The 19,641-nt window shown below is 40.5% G+C and overlaps 1 protein-coding gene across 3 annotated transcripts in view; it reads left to right on the top strand.

Moving 5' to 3' along the window:
• The first annotated feature begins 1,255 nt into the window (after positions 1–1,255).
• The window catches only part of TMEM114 (transmembrane protein 114), a 780,869-nt gene continuing 762,483 nt past the window's right edge, over positions 1,256–19,641 (top strand). For 2 of the 3 annotated variants that reach the window (XM_069210614.1, XM_069210613.1), the window contains exons 1-2: positions 1,373–1,864; positions 2,406–2,486. In XM_069210614.1, coding sequence (XP_069066715.1) covers positions 1,561–1,864; positions 2,406–2,486 — 385 coding nt within the window. In that variant the 5' untranslated portion in view covers positions 1,373–1,560. Of the gene's footprint in view, positions 1,865–2,405; positions 2,487–19,641 lie in introns of all 3 variants that reach the window. The other variant, XM_069210612.1, reaches the window with a different exon arrangement.

Genomic DNA, 19,641 nt, shown 5'->3' with positions numbered 1-19,641 from the left:
TAACCTGACTGTCAACCAAAGACCCCATTTCTAACAGATACCATTTAACCTGTTTACAGTTTCCAGACACAAAACAAGTATATCACATGCTTCTCATAAGGCACACTGCAACTGCACCATGGGGGATAAGCACGGACCTCTGTTAAGTGGGATAGGAAGAATTTTTCAGCGGAGAGGCATGTGCGTTCTCACCTTCAGAACGTCATATAAAAGATTAGTGGCCCAACACTACAATCAGCCCTGTGCCCCTTCCCCCACCACACATACACAGTCAAATAACAAACATCTCCACTTCCAGTGAACACAGAGGCATTTGAGTCCATTGCTGGAAAAGACAAGCCAGGCCTGCAAATGACCAGCAGATTAAATTGTAACCTGAATCTGCAAAACATCCCAGTCTTCTGAAAATCATGATATAAACGAACGTGTAATATTTGCATTAGCAATGTAATAGTAATTATTAAAGGGACCTAGAGGGATTCCAAGAAAAGTTTGACCATTCGCTGTCTGGGAAATGAGAAATGAGTTTAGGAAATATACAAAACAGTATTTTTGTATTCATTAAGTAAAAAAACAAAAAAACACAAATGTCTAGACTGCCTTATAGGATCCTATGTAGATTCGTTGAATGAGTTGAGTGGGTGCCAACTTCAGAGAGTTTATGTAAACTTCAAGTGGCAGACACGAATTCTAATAGGGCTCACTTAGGCTATCTGTCTTCCTTATGGAGTCAACAAAACATGATACTTTCAGTGACCGCGACTTGAATTAGCGAATAATCGATAACTCTGGCTGCTGCGGGCACTATCGAAAGAATCAAACAATTACAGGAAACCGCGTCTACAATGCATATCCTTCCGACTAATATTGTAGAAGCTGCACTGTGAACAACGTGTGGGATTTATGGATCTGCGTCTATACCTCCAATTACAAGGTGCAGAAGTGAAAACATTGTCCTCGAGCCTCTAGGGGAGGGTCGTTAACAGTAATTACAATTGTAAGTAATAAAAAGATTAAAATGCCTAATAACAATACTATTTATTATTATTACTACTACTGGTACTCGTGAGAATAAAAATAATAATAATTATAAGTAATAATAATTGTAATAACGGTAGCAATCACAAAAGTAGAAATGTTTCTGGTATTAATGTTGCTTCCAAAGGTTGATATATTTTCTGTTTTCTACAACCCATTTTTGTGCTGATATTTTTAACCCCGGTAGTCGAAATTCACAGAATCGATAACCATTTGTGTCACAGTGGGAAATTGGGATGCGTGCAGTTCCCTAAAATAAGATGGCTGTTGTCCAAGCAGCGGCCGCCCTGGGAATCCGCGGAGGAGGACAAGAGCAGCCCGAGTGAGACTGGAGGGAGCTGCTCCGTGGTACCGTTCCTGCGGCCTGGCTCAGAGCAGGTGCGCGTCTCGTCCTGTGTGAGGCTCTGTATCTCCATCTCGCTGCGCTCGTGGGAACCAGCCAGCAGCGACGTTTCCAAACAGCCTGTTAGATCGGCGTGGCTTCTAGCGGTTGGACAGAAGGAGTGCAGCTTCTGAAGTCGGATGGTGGCTGCTTTCGGGAGCCGCACATCCAGATGCAGCGTGCTGCTCGTCCGGCCAGGTAGATGTGCCGCTGCAGCACTCGCACACTGCCTGCTTGGCTTGGTAGCACATGAAGCCAGCATGAAGCTCAAACTCAGTGCCGTGTCCCTCTTTGTGGCGCTTGTCGGCGTTCTGAGTTTCATATTTCTGGTGGTGGCGCTGGGAACAGACTTCTGGTACATCATCGACTCTTCAGAACTGGAGAAATTCGGCAATTACTCTGAACCTCTCAGTTCTCATTCAGGACTTTGGAGAACTTGCAATTGTAAGTTATTTTTTTTTTTACAGTAGATCCAGTTTTAGCATTTCAGTGGTATAATATCCAGTACCTCTATTGCTAGTATTACCACTACCACTAATATTAATGTTAATGGTGAAAATAGTGAATGTAATTGTAGTTTATTATTATTTTAAAAAGTACATTATTGGTAGTACCTACTATAGTAGTAATATTACTGGGAGCAATATGACTATGATTAACAAATATTGCTATTCATACTAATATTCATGCCTTTGTTGTTGGCAATCATTATTTTGTCAACGGCAACACTAGCAGACCTTCTTCATAATTAGATGCAACTTAACATAAGATTACATTCCTGAAATCTGTCTTTTATATATATATATTTTCTAAACTGGCATCAACCACCTACTTTGATCCGTCCCACATATTCATAAATTCATAATCAACATCTGAATAGATGTGTGTGTCAGTAAGACTCTGGCATATATTTTTTCTTCCTGTGCGTGGCGACGGAGGCATGTTATGTCTTCCTCTTAACTGTCTTATCTTTTTCTGTCTCCAGATAGAAGCAGATGCGCCCCCCTCGTAAACCCCTTCTGGCACGGAAACAGAACCTTCTCTGACTCCCACAAACAGCTTCTGAGTGAGTACACTTCCCCTACCCCGCTCTATTTGTCTTGCGTGACTCCCCGTCATGTGCTGGTCAGGGCTGCAAGGTGCGCTCCACGAGACCTCTGACTAGTCCGCAAGGCTGGCGATGGCGTCAGAGTGCGCGTGGTACACAGGGCGTTTCACCGCAGGAGCCTCTGCTGATCCAAAAACTAATATGCCAGTTCTTGTAAGGGAAACTAATAACTGCTTAAATAGTAAATGGATACCAAAAAGTATATTTTAAAATGTTTTCGTGTCCGTGTCATCATCATTATCTTGTAGTTCTGTTATTTTTACTGTTTTTCCTTATAATCCTAATCATCATATTAATAATAATACTACGACTCCTACTACTAATAATACTGTCAACTACTAATAGTAATATTAGTATTTTTATTATCAGTAGTGATATAATACACATATAGGTAAGTATTTCTAACATACATTTGTGTTGTAATGATAATAATACTCTTCATCATGTTGATCGTACTATTCTTTATGACTTTTTCCATATCATACAGATGAGCATCATAATTGCATCGATTTTCACAATCAGGGTTACCACCAGACACGGGGGCAAATTCAGGATGGGACTGTAAAACAAATAGGACAAAAGGTCAAAATTCAGGACAAATGATCGAAATTCGGGACAGAAATTTAGGATAAAAGGAGGAGCTGCTATATTCCACAGGTTTAGCAATGCATTTATTCGCTATTTATTTTGTGAATATATACTTATTCACTGTGCTGTTCATGAGATTACCTCTAGGTATGCTACTTTCAGATGGAGCATTATGTCCTTGTTCAATAGTAAATTGATGCCCTTAAGCACAGTGTCAAGGACATCATTCCTACCCCAAAAACACAGTCTTTCTTAGAGAGAAAGCAACAGCAACATTTTGATTACATTTTTAAACATTTCAATACACATGGCAACAGTTTGGGAAACATTACGGTTGGTGACTTTTTTACCTTCTGCTAGTTTCGGTAAGTTGAACAAACACATCTGGCTCACCTGATCCTCCACTAGATGCCAAACTTAAAAAATTAATGAGACAGAGCAGATGGTGTGGGTGACAGTCTCACACCTCTCACACCAAATGTCAGGATGTGAGGTACTCACAACTTGCCTGTAGTCTCACAGCACCAAGGAGGCCCAACTGCTGCATTAGAGTGTGTCATCGACTCTATATTTATCTCAGAACGTGGAGCCCGACCACCATACAGCGAATTCAAGAGCAGGATGAAGTCCAGATCAGATGGGAGATCCACAGCAATTGATTTAAAGGGTAAATGCTAAGAACCAGATAAATAAGAAAGAGAAGAACAAGGTGGGACAATTCCTAAAATCAGATTCAGATAGTCCCTCCATGAGTACTGGCAAGTATTGCATATCTTTAGAGTAGTTACAGTAGCAAGGCCAAAAACAGAAAAGGTACTGTGAAGTGGTTGAAAAAGCAGCACCTTCCCACCATGGCAAACTCTGCTGGTGAGATGCTCCATTAGTAGTGCTTGTGGAGGGCTGGCAGGGGCCGGCCCAATGGAATATTGGGCTCTAGGGTATTGCCCATTCTGTCCTTGCCCAAAAATGGTTCTGCAGTTGAGCGAAACCTGATGCAATGGTCTGGATCATCCCTAAGGGCCAAAGAGCATGAATAACCTGCAAAATATTTGGGATACAAATTACACAACAAACAAAATATAAGAACATGATAAAGACTTAAAAATGTAGAAAGTGTTTATTTAACACATCGAAATGTTCCAGTTTGATATATTAGATCACAATATTGCATTGACATTTATTTGAAGTTTCCAAACATGTACTTTCAAACATTTATTAACTTTCCATTCTGAAAAAGCCTTCAGTCAGCAAAGCATATGGATTGTCAGGTGTCCCTTATTCCATAGCCAATAATATTTTTATGGATGGAGGGACCTTACAAGCTATTTAAGCATATACAAGTGAGGTATATACACAGGATCCATCTTGACCTGAATTAGTTGAATGTGCTCTCAACTGTAATTATCAAGTAAACTAGACACATGAAGTAACTTGATTTGACTTAAATCACACAATTTAGTCATGTGTGAGCTGGAATTTGAACCCAGGCTTCCAGGTCACATATAGTGCAATTAAACAACTGACTAGATTACTTTCTTTGTCTCTGTCAGTTTAAAAGGACACTGTGTTAAGTAAATACAACACACAGATTAATTTGAAACAATGTCTGAAAAAAAGAAAAGGCCTATAGTGAAGGTGAGGGACTGCAGGCCAACATATGATAACATCACTGGCTTTCTCAGTGATAGAAGGGCATTAAAAAGTATTGACACTGTGATCCTGAGTGCCACAGAGATGTGTTCAGTGAACATGGAGGTGAAATCAAAGGCTTAGCCAAAAACAACAAATATTCTGTGACTATTTTTTGATCTTTCATCATCAGGTTTTTACATCTAAAATAATGCACACCTTAAATGAAAAGTAAATGCAAGTAAAAAAAAACCCATTGGGAAATACTATATTTTATGCTATGAAACCTCTGTTGGCGAAAGTGCAGATGTATGTGTGTGCAATCAGAAGCCAATTGAACTAAATTCTGTTTGGTTCAGCAAGAAATAGTGATGTGTACTTTTAGTGCAAGGAGGCCCTTGCCCCTCACAGAAACAACTGTGAATTTGTATGTCATTATTTTAAATTTGCATTACACACAGTATAATCTAGGCTGCTACAAAATGTGTACATAAAATTACGTTAAAATTGAAAAAGTGTTTTCAAAGCGTACATTATAGTAATATGGTTAATGCACCTAGTGCAAACAGTTTCACCACCGGCCGTTAAAAGCACACACCCTACAACTCAGCTTGAAGCACCCACTAAAATACCTCTAAAAAAGAATACACCTTTGTCTTCAGGAAGCTTAAAATGTCTCCATCAATTAACACCACCTCTACTTGATCCCAAACAGCCTTTGCATTTAAAGATTAACCAACTTCACTGATCTTTTCAGGCAGTCTGCACCCTGGCGAGAAAGCTTGTTTCCAGTGTGTGTCTGTCCCTCCCTCGGGATCACAGCACAGGAGACCTTTCACTTCAGCCGAGGCATTTAACATAGGTCTTTTAGTATTAAGTCTGAATTTACAGATAAATGCTACCTGTTGAAATCTTCATCACAGACAATGGATTTTGGGCTTAATTCACGGACAGTCTATGAAAACTACGGACGGATAGTTACCCTATTGACAACATTATTAACTTATTGTTGAAGTAGTATGTTAATAACCCTAACACATTTGGAATTTAAGGTGCCCAGTGCATGTGTACATCTGCTGTGCTTCACAGGGACATTCAGGGAGCTGAAAGCAGCTAAAATGACCAGGTAAACTCCGTGGGAAAATGGAGAGCTCCTTGGGATAATTGTGTGTGGTACTCCTGATTTTCATGGTAATTCCTCATTTTTGAGTGAACCCTCAAGGATCAACTCAAAATCCATTGTATTCTTCCTCTCCCCCTGGACTTACTGATGTTCCCAGTATTTGGTAATTCTGAGGTGAGGGCATGCTATCTGTTTTACCGGAAAGATATTGTGTTTCATTGATGTGATTTGAAAATAGTAAATAACTGGATTTTAAGTACGGCACTCACACAACTTACTTCCAATGCAGGATAATCTTATCAAAGATGAAAGCAGACAAATTACATCCCAATAGTGAGTGGTTCGGTCCAGAGAATCAACATAGTCTTCCTAAGGATTTCTCTCGCTATTGGACTGCTGCTCAGTATTCCAATGCATTTCCACTGGTCAAAGAAAGCATACCTCTAAAAAAGCAATGTGTAAGTGAGAGTATGTGGCACATAGCTACTTAGGCAGCCATTCTGAGCCAGCCGGTAATTGAAGGTGCAGATACCTATACCGGAATTACTAACAGGGCCAAAACGCTACTCCTGTTACCAAAATGGGGACCGACATGCTGGACCAAGTATAATTCTGCGCGCAGTTCCTGATTCTGGGCCCGCAGGAGTAAAGTGTGCATGTAAACACATCAGTACTCATTACGAGTGGCCCACCGGGGAAGGCGATTATCACACTTTTTAAAAGGTTTGGTGCTTTCCACACCATGGTCTGCACCATAGTCCAGGCATTGTTCTCCAGCAAAGTTTGGCGAGTTTCACCTGCTAAATTTACCTGGGGAAAATTAGGAGGCAAATGTTAACTACCACAAAGCATTCAATTCTGATTTATGTGCAAACAATAGTTTGCTCAGGGATCGAAAAACAATGGTTGGGTCCCTTGGAATGAAGCCCATTTAGTCTTACCGGGTGCACTCTCGAACCCAGTAAAACACAGAATTAGGTAAAACATGTAACCTCCTAAAGCACAGTGCCCAACACACTCAGAAAAGGGCTGTAATGGCAAGTGGATTACATAAACAGATGGGTTGGAATGGAAGCTTTAGTGGAAGTGAGTATGGTCAATGTAATACTGCACATAAATAGTTCTTGACTTGGGACCGAGGGGGCGCTCAGGACATAATCGAGGGGTCATGAGCAGTGTAGTAGATTGTCAGTGAGGGAATTCTTACTCTTTCATATGAGACATTAGGCTTGTTTAAATGTTTGCAGTAAGGGAGTTACTTGTAGATCCGGCTGGTCCACTTTGCCATTTAGGCAGTGCTTTAATTTGAGGTGGTGGTTTCCGGTGCTTAATACTCAACACTGTTTTTGACGGCAGTCAACCACAGGGTGGCACTGTCTGTCTAATTCTGAAATGAGCAGAACAGTGTTTAATTGTTCAATATATGTTAAAATGAGTACCTACACCTATGCCACTCCTACACCTTGGGTAGCCTGGAATAGTCTGAATTGTCACACGTGTAGGAGTGTGACTGTTAGTTGTTATGTTGTTACTGTCATTGGCAGCCCTGGAAGGGGAAATGGGTGGTTCAAGCTGCAGTGGCCTCCTGTGAAGGGCTGTGGCACTTACTTTTATACAAATTAAGCACTGCATCTAGAGGAGCAGAAGTAAAGGCTCTCAACCTGGAAGCAGCACAGAGGAGTCTTGTTAGATGCAGGAGTTATTGAAAAGAAGGGAACTGTTAAGAATGTGGATCAGGTTGGTAGAGCTGTCATAAGCTTTTGTGGGACCAGCAGTAAATAATAACCTCTCCTCTTCTCTGCAACTCTATGCTCTCCCTTGCATCGCTTCCTTCCTTCACCCCCTTCTCTGAACATCCTCCGGTGACCATTCGTTTTACTTATAACCTATTTTCATATTCCAGTCTCTTCCTACCAGTACCAACCACACACGTATTTATCTTTTTAGCAAGTAATTAAATCACCGTGGGCCTTTTCCGTACCCTCTCCCCCACAATCATTGTGGCAACTCTTTTGTTGCTGAAGGAAGAACTGAAGTCATTTCATTTTTCATGTTATTAGTCAGATTGGATAACAACAACCCATCCACTCCACACTCACTTAAATAAATACAGTATTTACATAATAATCAATATCAGCATTTGAATAAAACCAAAGACAACATTTAAAAAAAGCTAAAGCTGTCACTGATGCACATGCTTGTATATCTCACATGATGCTCTGAATGCAGTTAGAAGATGTTTTGACATCTTTGTTCTCAGTCCTCGTGCCCAAAATAATCAGAATCGGAGCCCAAATTAATTGTTCCTAAATCACACGTTTCATAAAATGGTAATAATACTAATTCAGAATAATATCTATGCAATTTTCCCAAATTTATATAACATATATACTACTAAATAGAGCGTCTTCTGATTTATCTCCCCTAGCATTCAAAATACACTGGAAAAGACACTTTAAAAATTGTGAATCCCCAATTTCAAGAATAATAATTAAAAGACAGTTCACAAATTAGTCAATCCAGCTTCACAATCCCTATTGCATAGTTCTGTGTGTTAAATGATGGTGACGTCGCCATTTAGCAAGATTTCAACACCTTAATTCTCAGTTGCTAAGCAGCTCTCACATATTTCGAAATCTCAAACACCACAAGCGGGGCTAGCATTATAATTACAAATTCTTATAATTCTTATTGTAATTCCTTATGGCTGGAATTCAACACACTGGCTTAACCCACTTGGATCTAATTCTAGTATTTTTTATATAATGCACAAAAAATAGGTGTCTCTCTGTCTCTGGACACAGCTTACTTGATTGAGTCTTAAGCAGCCAGGCTTATGTAAAAGATGCTTACACAAGAGTACCTGGTCGATGCCTAAGGTACAGCGATATGGCTAAAAGGGATTGGATATTATCAGTAAAATATTGGTAAAAACCTCAAATTTGTAGTCCCACTTTATTGTTAAAAATTTGCTTGTCACTCTTCCAACAGTCGATGCGTGGGGTGAGGCGGCACACGGAGGGGTGTGGAGAGGGGAATAAACATTGTGCCACTTGCTGTGTAATATTCTTTTAATAATCTCTGTTTTGGAAATCATATGATGTATAATGTATTTTAAATCTGTGCTTTTATGGTTATTGTCATGGCTGAATAAAGACTGCTGAACAAATGAGACAGAAAGTCTGACACCTAAATAAATAAAAAACACTTACCTGGATCGTCACCGCCTCTGCCGATACCACCGTGTCACTCCTCTGGTGCAGGCTCAGGCTCCCAGTCTGCCCTGCAGCCAATCCTGATGCTTCTCAGAGCGGTGCCAGGATTGGCTGGGAGCACCCAGCCAAGGCGCTCCCATGCAGACTGGGAGCCTGCGCATTCTCTCTCCAGCCTGGCAGAGAGCCCTGTGGGCATGTGTATTTGGCAGGCCAATCATATATGCGAGTGCTCGTCAGAGCCTGTGGCCCCACCTCCTTTTCCCGAAAATGATAATAAACACAGTTTATTATCGTTTTCTTGTAAAGGTTTTGCAGCTGTCCCTGCTGGCTGGGGGAGTGGGGGTGATGCTCCTCTGACCTAGCAGAGGAGCCGCCGCTGCATGATTAATTTTTCCAGCAGACCAGGGCAAGAAATTTTCCTTTACAATTATTTAAGCACTTGGGCTGATTGAAGATGGTCTATCTCACCACATACCTAGCCCAAGTTCTATTAGAGTATTTTTAATACCTTTCATCCAAAGAATCTTGGATGTCTGAGCTCTATCAAGAACATCCTGTAGTCCCACCCTGTATGTTACCAGTACCTTGCATGTTCATTTGAGAGTTTCAGAGCAAGATCAAGTCTTACCAGCACTATCAGGGCTCTTTGGAGTAGTTTTATTAGCAATCATATAAAGATGTTTTCAGCTATCACAAGAATATTCAAATTCCAATAACCCCAAAGCTCTGAGCCATAGAGGACCACTATTACACCATGAGCTTTATATAATACAAGGCTGGGTGACACTTGCTTAATTGTTGAAAATTCTATGAACTTAGTGATCAGTGATACTCTGTTTTAACAATAGTGTACTTTTCTGGATTTGTACATTCCGTACATGTGAGTCAGAAAGGCCCCTTGTTAGATGCCACAGTAACAACTTCAGGGCGGGTTATCCTGAAAAAGTTGGAAGCATTGACAGAAATGAGTTCCTTTTTCTGAAAGACTCAATATGGCTTCCCTACTGCCTTGGGGTCTATTGAGCAGGCACTCAGCTTATCCCTTATCATGGGAAAATATGCCAAGGCTAGGAGGGGTTCATTACACTTGGCGTTTATGAACCTTTCCTGTGCTTTTGATTTGGTGGATAGGGGAAAGTTGTGGGCTTTGATGGAGTCAGCTGGGGTGGACCCTCAACTTTTGAACCTTATCAGGTGGCAACGCAGGGATACTAACACTAAGGCTCACTATAATAAAGAAGGCAATTGCACACAACCTATAAAGGTAGTTAGACGGGTTAGGAAGATATGTATAATAGCACCTTTTCTGTTTTTATTTTATATTAATTCTTTAGACAAAGCCCTGAGTTTATTCTGTGATGATACCCCTAGAATCACCTCTTGACCAGTCCCAGTTCTTTTATATGTGGATGGCGCAGTTTTAATGTCACTAACAGCAGCTGGCCTTCAGAAACTTTTAGATGGATTCAACAGTTTTATGACAAATCTAAGTTTAAAGGTAAATCGCCAAAAATTATTTATTTTAACTTACTGTTCAAAAAATACCAAAACAAAATCCTTTTTTTATTGGCAAGACCCAGAATACCAATGTTTTACCCTTCTGTTATTTAGGCATTTTGTTTGAAGCAAATTTGTCTTGGGGCAGCATTACTGACTAGAGAATACAGATACTAGGAGTACTGTGTGATTACATTTTTAGATTTGCAATAAAACTGGGGCAAAAGCCAATTAGGGAGATGGTTCAGGTATATAAATCTGAATGCTTGGGTGCAGGAACATATGGAACTGGTGTGTGGGGTTATGAAGCGCAAGCCAGAATGCATGTTTTTGAAAACAAGTTCCTCTGCCGATTATTGGTCATCCCTAAATCAACCCCACATTTTATACCCCACAGTGGATTGGGTTTGAGGTATTTGAAAGATAAAGTTAAGAAGCCCGCCCCCCCCTTTTACTCTGGGTTCAAATCTGATGTACCCCGCAAGCAGTTTTTTTAGAGATATTTTGAGTGAATGCCTGAAGTTGAACAATAAGTATTCTATTCCTTGGCTGTCATTTGTCAAGAAAAGTTTCAATGATATATGCCTGACAATCGTTTTGAACATCCCAATATAATTGGGCCACAAACGAAGGCCATAGTTAAAGGAAAATCTCTAACAATGAATGCAGATATTAGAATTGCAAGATTAAACCACCTAACTTCAGTTCTTAACTATTTCCCCATTTCTACACTGTATATTGAACAGTATCTAATTTGGGTGGAAAAGCCAGAACATTGTTTTATCTTACAAGGCTCAGGTTACACTTAATTCATTTTTTAGTTGCTTTTCCTAATAGTGGTTCCTGGTTTGAATATTTTTCAGTCTGTCCATGTAATAACTCCTCACCCCAATCAACAGTACATTTTATGCTTTTCTTCACGGGGAACATCCTTTTTTACGACTTTTTTATTACGAAAGTCGTGGTTAACGAAAGCGCAACAACGCTTTCTTTAACCACGACTTCGTTTTTTTGTGCCTTAACTACGTATGTTCTGAACAACGAACATCCGTGGTTAAGGTACAAAGAAGGGAGCTGGCGAAGGAAGACGACGCAGGTGACAAGGGGTTGACTAAGGTAAGTAGTGGGTTTAGGTTTTGGGGAGGGGGTGGGGGGTCAGGGGGTTTTAGGTTTTGGGGTGGGGTTGGGGGGATGGGGCGTTTTTGGGAGGGGGTGGGGGGTCAGGGGTTTTTAGGTTTCGGGGTGGGGTTTGGGGGATGGGGCGTTTTTGGTTTTGGGGAGGGGGTGGGGGGTCAGGGGGTTTTAGGTTTTGGGGTGAGGTTGGGGGGATGGGGCGTTTTTGGTTTTGGGGAGGGGGTGGGGGGTCAGGGGGTTTTAGGTTTTGGGGTGGGGTTGGGGGGTGGGGCGTTTTTGGTTTTGTGGAGGGGGTGGGAGGTCAGGGAGTTTTAGGTTTTGGGGTGGGTTGGGGGGTGGGGCGTTTTTGGTTTTGGGGAGGGGGTGGGGGGTCAGGGGGTTTTAGGTTTTGGGGTGGGGTTGGGAGGATGAGGCGTTTTTGGTTTTGGGGAGGGGGTGGGGGGTCAGGGGGTTTTAGGTTTTGGGGTGGGGTTGGGGGGATGGGGCGTTTTTGGTTTTGGGGAGGGGGTGGGGGGTCAGGGGGTTTTAGGTTTTGGGGTGGGGTTGGGGGTAGGGCATTTTTGGTTTTGGGGAGGGGGTGGGGGGTCAGGGGGTTTTAGGTTTTGGGGTGGGGTTGGGGGGATGGGGGGTTTTTGGTTTTGGGGAGGGGGTGGGGGGTCAGGGGGTTTTAGGTTTTGGGGTGGGGTTGGGGCGTTTTTGGTTTTGGGCAGGGGGGTGGGGGGTCAGGGGGTTTTAGGTTTTGGGGTGGGGTTGGGGGGGTGGGGTGAGGGATGTAAGGTGAATGGTGCCTATTAGTAATGGTTTTATCAGGAATGCCTTTACAACGAAATATCGTTGTTAAGGCATTCGTGGTAAAATCATTAGTAGTAAGGACGAGGTCGGTGTTCCGACCTCGTTGTTAAGGTTAGTAGTTGTTTTTAATTCGGTGTTCCGTCGTATAATCTTTCTTCACTTCATACAGCAGCCTGAGAAGACACTTTTTATTAGCTCCATTAAAGCATAAACACTTTACATCACACGAAGAGGTGTTGATTTTTTTTAATTTGTAAACACACGTACAATTTTTTTCTCTGTTCTTATTGATATTTTATCTGAAAGTAAATTTAGAAGGAGTTATGCTTCATAAGAATATTTTTCAGTTCCGATGAGATGCTAACAGCATTTAATTGAAAGTTAGTCTTAATGGGTGCTCATAAAGCATTTTTATATAATTTGTTAAATGTATACATAAAATATATTTTATGGAGTTTGTAAACATTGTGCCACTTGCTGTGTAATATTCTTTTAATAATCTCTGATTTTGAAATCATATGATGTATAATGTATTTTAAATCTGTGCTTTTATGGCTATTGTCATGGCTGAATAAAGACTGCTGAACAAATGAGACAGAAAGTCTGACACCTAAATAATCAAAATCCTTGAGCCTCTCCAATCCCTGTGAGCCTAGAATTATTTTGCCCCATGGTCTTTTACAATGGTTTAAAAGCATACATTTAGTTTTCTGGGCACCTATTTTCAGCCCATGATTACTGCAGCATAATTCAAACCTCTGAAGGAGTATTTGAAATCCTTTCTCTGTTTTGGATATTAGCAGTGTGTTATTTGCATAACACATAGCGGGTAACCTTCTTCCAGCCAAGGTCAAAGAGTCATTCTCACAACTGAGTAAAAAGTTTGTACAACCATTAATAACCAGTAAAACAAGGTAAGTGCACTGACCCAACCCTGTTGAACCCCTCTATTAACTTTGACTCCCTCTTCTTCTGAACAAAGTCCAACTAGGGAACTGTATATTAAAGTTCATAGGGCAAAATGATTCATCTATCCATCTCTCCACATGGCGTTGAAGGTGTACCATTCAATAGAAATGATCATGCGACTCAGACTGAAACCTTAGAGAAGATTCTCTAGACGTTCATGAGAACCGTGTCCATCTGCACTCTTCTATGTTACATTGTAACAACGGTATATGTTGTCATTCCACAGTCCTGAATGTACTGTACTCAAGGACAACTTCCCAGACTCACTAAGTGTAGAACAATAGACATCAACTACCAAGCTAGCATTCTCACGACAACGAAATCTAGAAGCTTCACGTTAGCAAGATGACTAAACAATTTCTGCGTAATGACAAATACAGGACCTCACAGGTCTCACTTAGGCTAATGCAGGTGAACTAAAACAGCACATTAAATCATACAAATAAGACAAAATTAACACACAAATTATAAATTCAACATTATTAAACTTTCATTAGCATTCATGTTACATTAACTTTTAAACAAAATACCTCAATACATTTATGTCAATATGATGTAGAATTAATTTCTCTAATGTTGCATTCAATTTTAAAACATTTCCCATTGGAAATCTAATATAATGGTAATGCAGACTATTAGTTTACACACTAAAATATAACATAGTTACAAGTTAATTCTTCAAACATGAAATCTATTACCTATACCACATGAGTTTCATTAGTTAGTCTAGTGTGAATGTACTCTAATTATGGCTTCTCAGTCCATCACTTTACGACTAAACTATCAATACTCTGATTAACACAATAGATAAACTGTCACATATAGATGATCACTGTGACATGAGGGATAGTATTAACACTTCTGCTAAATCAGTAGGTAGTGCTGAGCTGAGTCCCAAACTTAGCCTAAGGATTTTTCTTCCAATAATCAGTAGAATATGTTGAACTGGGATGGAAATCTTTAAACTGTATTCCCAACCCTCTCAGAAGATCGGTTCTAAGGTTCTCTAACAAACCAGCCTTTCATCATGATTTTAATTTAGTCTCAATCTTTAGAACAATATGGGCACCATGCAGCAGAAATCATGCTGGAGTGGATGACTGAGTAGCAATTCACACATGCCTGATCCAGTGCACCACTCTGTTCTTTAGAGAATTTTAGTTTTTGTGCATGGTGGATTTTAAGTTTGGCACACCAACCATACATATCACATTCTCCGTGGGATTTCTGCCAAATGACATAGGGTCTGATTTAGATATTGGTGGACGGGTTACTCCATCACAGGAGTGACAGATCCTGCCCGCCGAAATATACATCCCATTGGGTCCTATGGGATTTAGATATTGGCAGACAGGATATGTGTTACCGTTATGACAGAGTAACCCGTCCACCAATATCTAAATCAGGTTCATAGATTGGTAATTACTAGCCCTTTTCAGATCAGCCCTTGTCATTGAACCCGTTTGCATGTTTCAGGGATTTCTTCCTGGTTTGCTGGCCCTGTCTGTTCAAGTCAGCTTTTATTTTTACCATACTGGTAATATACAATTGGTACTAGATGTAGTAAAAACCCTATAGCAAATTATAATTAAGTGCATCATAACTGTTAAAAATGACTGTGCAATAAATAATTACACAAAAGGTACTGTTACAAAACAGGATACAATATTCTAAGACAATCATGTTCCACAGAGAATAAGTAATGGTATCTGCATACAGCTCTGTCAATGCACCTCAATCAACACATGTTTTTAATCCATATCATTAAACATAATATATATATTTTTATATTGTATATCTAAGCACTGACAATTACAGAAGTTACTATTATCCAATTGAATGATACTCATTTACCAATCTTAGAAAGATGGAAAACTGATTCTTTTTTTACCTTTCTGGGACTGGAACTTGTAGCACTCAGATTACTACAAATGTCAGCAGCAAGAGTTAACTCATTAGGCATCTTGCTGGTTTATTCAAGCTGTAATCCCTGCAGAGGTTTGTCAAATTTAATCAATGTCACCCGGGCGCCCCAGGTTATTCCTATATTGAAAGTCACAAACAACTCTACCTTGACTCCTCAAACATTTAGGTGGGATCCTCTACTATTCTGAACACACTGAGCTGCCAATAACCCTTAACTATGATAGTATCCTCCCCTGATATTGGGGCACTGGGGACAATCCAAAGCTCTACAAATGGACAACAGACCTGACCTACAATGTCCTAACTGTTCCATTACTGGGACCAATATACAGCTCTTCAACAGCAGCACAATCTAATGCTCTCCTTGATGTAGCACCCTTTCCATTCCAACAGTGGATTCACATAGCTTTAAATCCTGATTTGATGCACCTCTTATTATATCACTGTAGGGTTCACAGAGCTAAACCAAGACATTTCAATCCTGACCTTTAATACCCACTGTTCTAACAGCATTGGGACCCATAAACAGCTTGATTAATGATCACTCTCCAGGCCTGTAATACCCATGCCTTTGCAGTATTAACCCCCACACAGAACTCTCTATTTGCAATTCAATTCTGTTCTGTGGCACTTCACTTCTCTGCATGGACATCTACCCCTCCTGGAAGCTTGCTTTGTTCTTCCTGAACCAAGGCCTTCGTGAAATTCTACCAAAATTCTTTAGTCGTAACCCAAAACTTGCCATAGTATCTCAGGACTGAGACCCACACTTGTCAGTGCACATAATTCCTGACCTACAAACCTGTCTTCTATAATAGTAGTGAAAGCTGTACATGTCAGTACCATTGCAAGTCAATGCTGACTTACAGGACCTCAGGCTATTCCATTACTGAGACCCACACACAGCTCGAACACCTGACCACCAACATAGTTTGTAAGTCCATCAGCTCTATTGAAAATGCTCAATCCTTTCTTGCAGCACAGTCTATGATTCTTATACCAGACCTGGTATTTTTGGGCCATTGGCCACATTTTTCCCCAAACTCTATGCCGTTTTTCACTCACAAAATGTAATTCTGCCAAATCGGCAGGTTACAGCAAGCTACAACTTAGACATCTTGGCCAAAGTTTACCATGTCGCGGAAGTGCTATTCTGAAGTCCACACCTACTTACCTTGACTGTATAAATGTATATATAGATTTGTAAGGCATAGAGAGGTGGAGTTAGCAATAGTATATTTATACTTACATATTTACTTTTGCAATATAGGGGTAGTTGATTTTCTGGATATAATATCTTGGCAGGACAATACATTTGTTACATATATCTTCCACAGGAATCCTCTATCATTTACCTTGATTCTAAATCTGGCATTCACCACTACAAAGCTGTTTACCAACTGTTATTACATCATAAATGCCTTGCAGACTAGGCTGACAGGGCTCTCTAATAAACTGAACAGTGCTACTTGTCTGCTTTGACTGAAAGCAGAAAGCACAGTTGCAGGATGGGGAAGGAAGGCAGGGAAGGTTGTTGAGTTTGGTTAAAAATTCACTTCTAATTACCCCAAATATTGCAGCACTCATTACATAATTAATTTTACAATGTAACATTGGCAGTAAAATTATTGATGAAATAACTGTGCATGGCGGCGGCGTGAGGCGTAGTTACGTTAGGGCATGAATTAAAGTTACTTGAGATAAACATAACTTTAATTGCTGAATTTCTATGGTTTTGTGCATGTAAATTCAGAACCTATCTATAATGTCCTTGTATCTTTTGTTTTTGTAAGTGAAAAAAATATATAGATATTTCCTACTGGCAGTCACCAGTAGGTAGTTATAGTTAGGCCCATGTTTCCATAGGATAAGCATTTCTTGACTTGCCTGTATATTTGGCGCAGTTTGGCAAATCTTCATGACACCCGTGGGGTCGTTAGCTGGCGGTGGGAGAGGCACAAGAAATCTGGCGCATCCATACTGATGCACCATATTCTTGTGTATCTGGGCCTAAAGGTTACAGGGATGGTATAGTTAGGTTCTGAATTTACTCATACAAAACCATATAAATTCAACAGTTATTGTTAGAGTTATTTCAAGTAATTATAACTCGTGACCTCCAGTAACTGTAACTCGCGCCGTTACCAAGCACTGTTAATTACCCCACATATTAAACCAATTATGACATCTTCTATGACATCATTGATAATGTCATTGCAACATTTGCAATAAAATAATTTATGAGAATGGCACGGGTTATAGTTACCTTAGGTCACAAGTTCCAATTTCTTGAGATTACTATAACTGCTGATTTGTTTAATAGTGCTACTCATCACAATGCAGGGTCATCACACATATACATTATACATCGTCAATAACTTATACAAGTGTGTAAATCAATGTACAGGATATGTTGCAAGGAAACATGAGGGCTACAAGATGAGGTTGTCACAAATTATCCTTCATTGCTCACTGTGCTATATTAGAAGGATTACAGTTTATGACCTGCATGTAACAAACAGATCTCTGTGTTTAAAGCAGTGCTAATGTTGTGAATCCTAGTTCGTTTTAATGGGATAACAGGAGTTAGCTTAGCCTCTGGCTTGTAGATTCGTGCCCCCGTCACCTAGTGACTTCTAACCTACTCAGCTTGCTCTGTCTTAGCCCATTTAATTATTTATTTCTTCTAAGATGGCTGCCTGGTTTATAGTTAGGGCACTTGTTATGGGTAACATTATCAGTGTCACCGTGCCAAGGCGTCAAGATCAAGCACCAAAGACAAACAAACAGTAGGTGTTCACACTTAGGGATTTTCCCTCTCTATACTTTCGAGGGATTGTTGATATTAATTGCCGTCCCAAGCATGTCTGTTATCTATTGTTTAGGAACACACGTACGTCAGGGGACCTTGTAGATCTGTATAAATACATCACACTTTAGACAGATAATCAGAGGGATTCCGACCAGAGGGCATCGCCACCATCGCTGATAGCGATGCTGCAGTCGTCTTGACACTGATTCAGTCTTCGTGTCCCTGCGGAGTCTGAGATAGAGACCTCATTCCAAGGTAACGAGGGTTGGGGGCTCCTTTCATGGACATGGCATTGGCAGATTTGGTTTAACAAACCCAGCTCTCCTTTAGGTAGGAGGTTAGTCCTTTCACATTAGGGTATTAAGGCATATTACATATCATATATCTTTTCTACGTTAACCAAACAGAATTCAGCAAGCCCAAAGAAAAATGCATCAATCCCTACTAGTGTCCAATGAGTCACAGTATACACAGAAAATGACTTATTTAAACTGATATGGTGTGCAACTCCGCCAAGGCCCCTGCTGCACAAAGGAGCCTGCGGGGTGAAAAAACACCCCAATAATCGAAGAAAGGGGGGTTAGGGGGTGCACCACTTCAAATTATAAAGACGGTTCTTTATAATAGATACAGCAAGTCCCATACTATTGAGCAAGTAATAATATAGAGTTTCTGTTAGCTTCTTCCACAAAACTTTAATTGGTCAGAGACACTTGTTACGACAGTAAGTTCATGAAGACAAGCAGCCAAACAGCCAACACGTTTCGCCCTATAAACATGGGCTTCTTCAGGGCAAAAGTAGAGTTCCAATTGAGATTAAGTGGTCGTTCACAATGTACATATAAATACAAGTATATGAAGGTTCAAGAAACTGGAATGTGCAAGTATGTTGCTGCGCGATGATCCCAATGTATTAAAGGCCGGTAAGTCAAAAGGAAAGGGAGACGGGCCCGGCATTGTTGCCGCCCGTCCCACTGATTATATATACGTTCCGTTAGGCCTAACACTCGGACGCGGAACGTATATATAATCAGTGGGACGGGCGGCAACACGGCCGGGCCCGTCTCCCTTTCCTTTTGACTTACCGGCCTTTAATACATTGGGATCATCGCGCAACAACATACTTGCACATTCCAGTTTCTTGAACCTTCATATACTTGCATTCATATATACATTGTGAACGACCACTTAATCTCAATTGGAACTCTACTTTTGCCCTGAAGAAGCCCATCTTTTCTACGTATTGCAAGATGGTGGGGGTCTTTGTAATAAGACTCTCATCTTCACAATTCAATTTCTTGCATTATTCATTATCCTAATCATTGCAGCCCATGCAACTTATCGCAAATTGCAGTTATGTTAAATAAAAACTATTGTAACTCTACTGCATCTGTGTCATTGCCTGCATTTGTATGAGACATGATATGT

The sequence above is a fragment of the Pleurodeles waltl genome, chromosome 10 (genome assembly GCF_031143425.1).
Source record: "Pleurodeles waltl isolate 20211129_DDA chromosome 10, aPleWal1.hap1.20221129, whole genome shotgun sequence".
Classification (NCBI taxonomy): domain Eukaryota; kingdom Metazoa; phylum Chordata; class Amphibia; order Caudata; family Salamandridae; genus Pleurodeles; species Pleurodeles waltl.
This window is presented reverse-complemented; position numbering and strand designations above follow the sequence as displayed.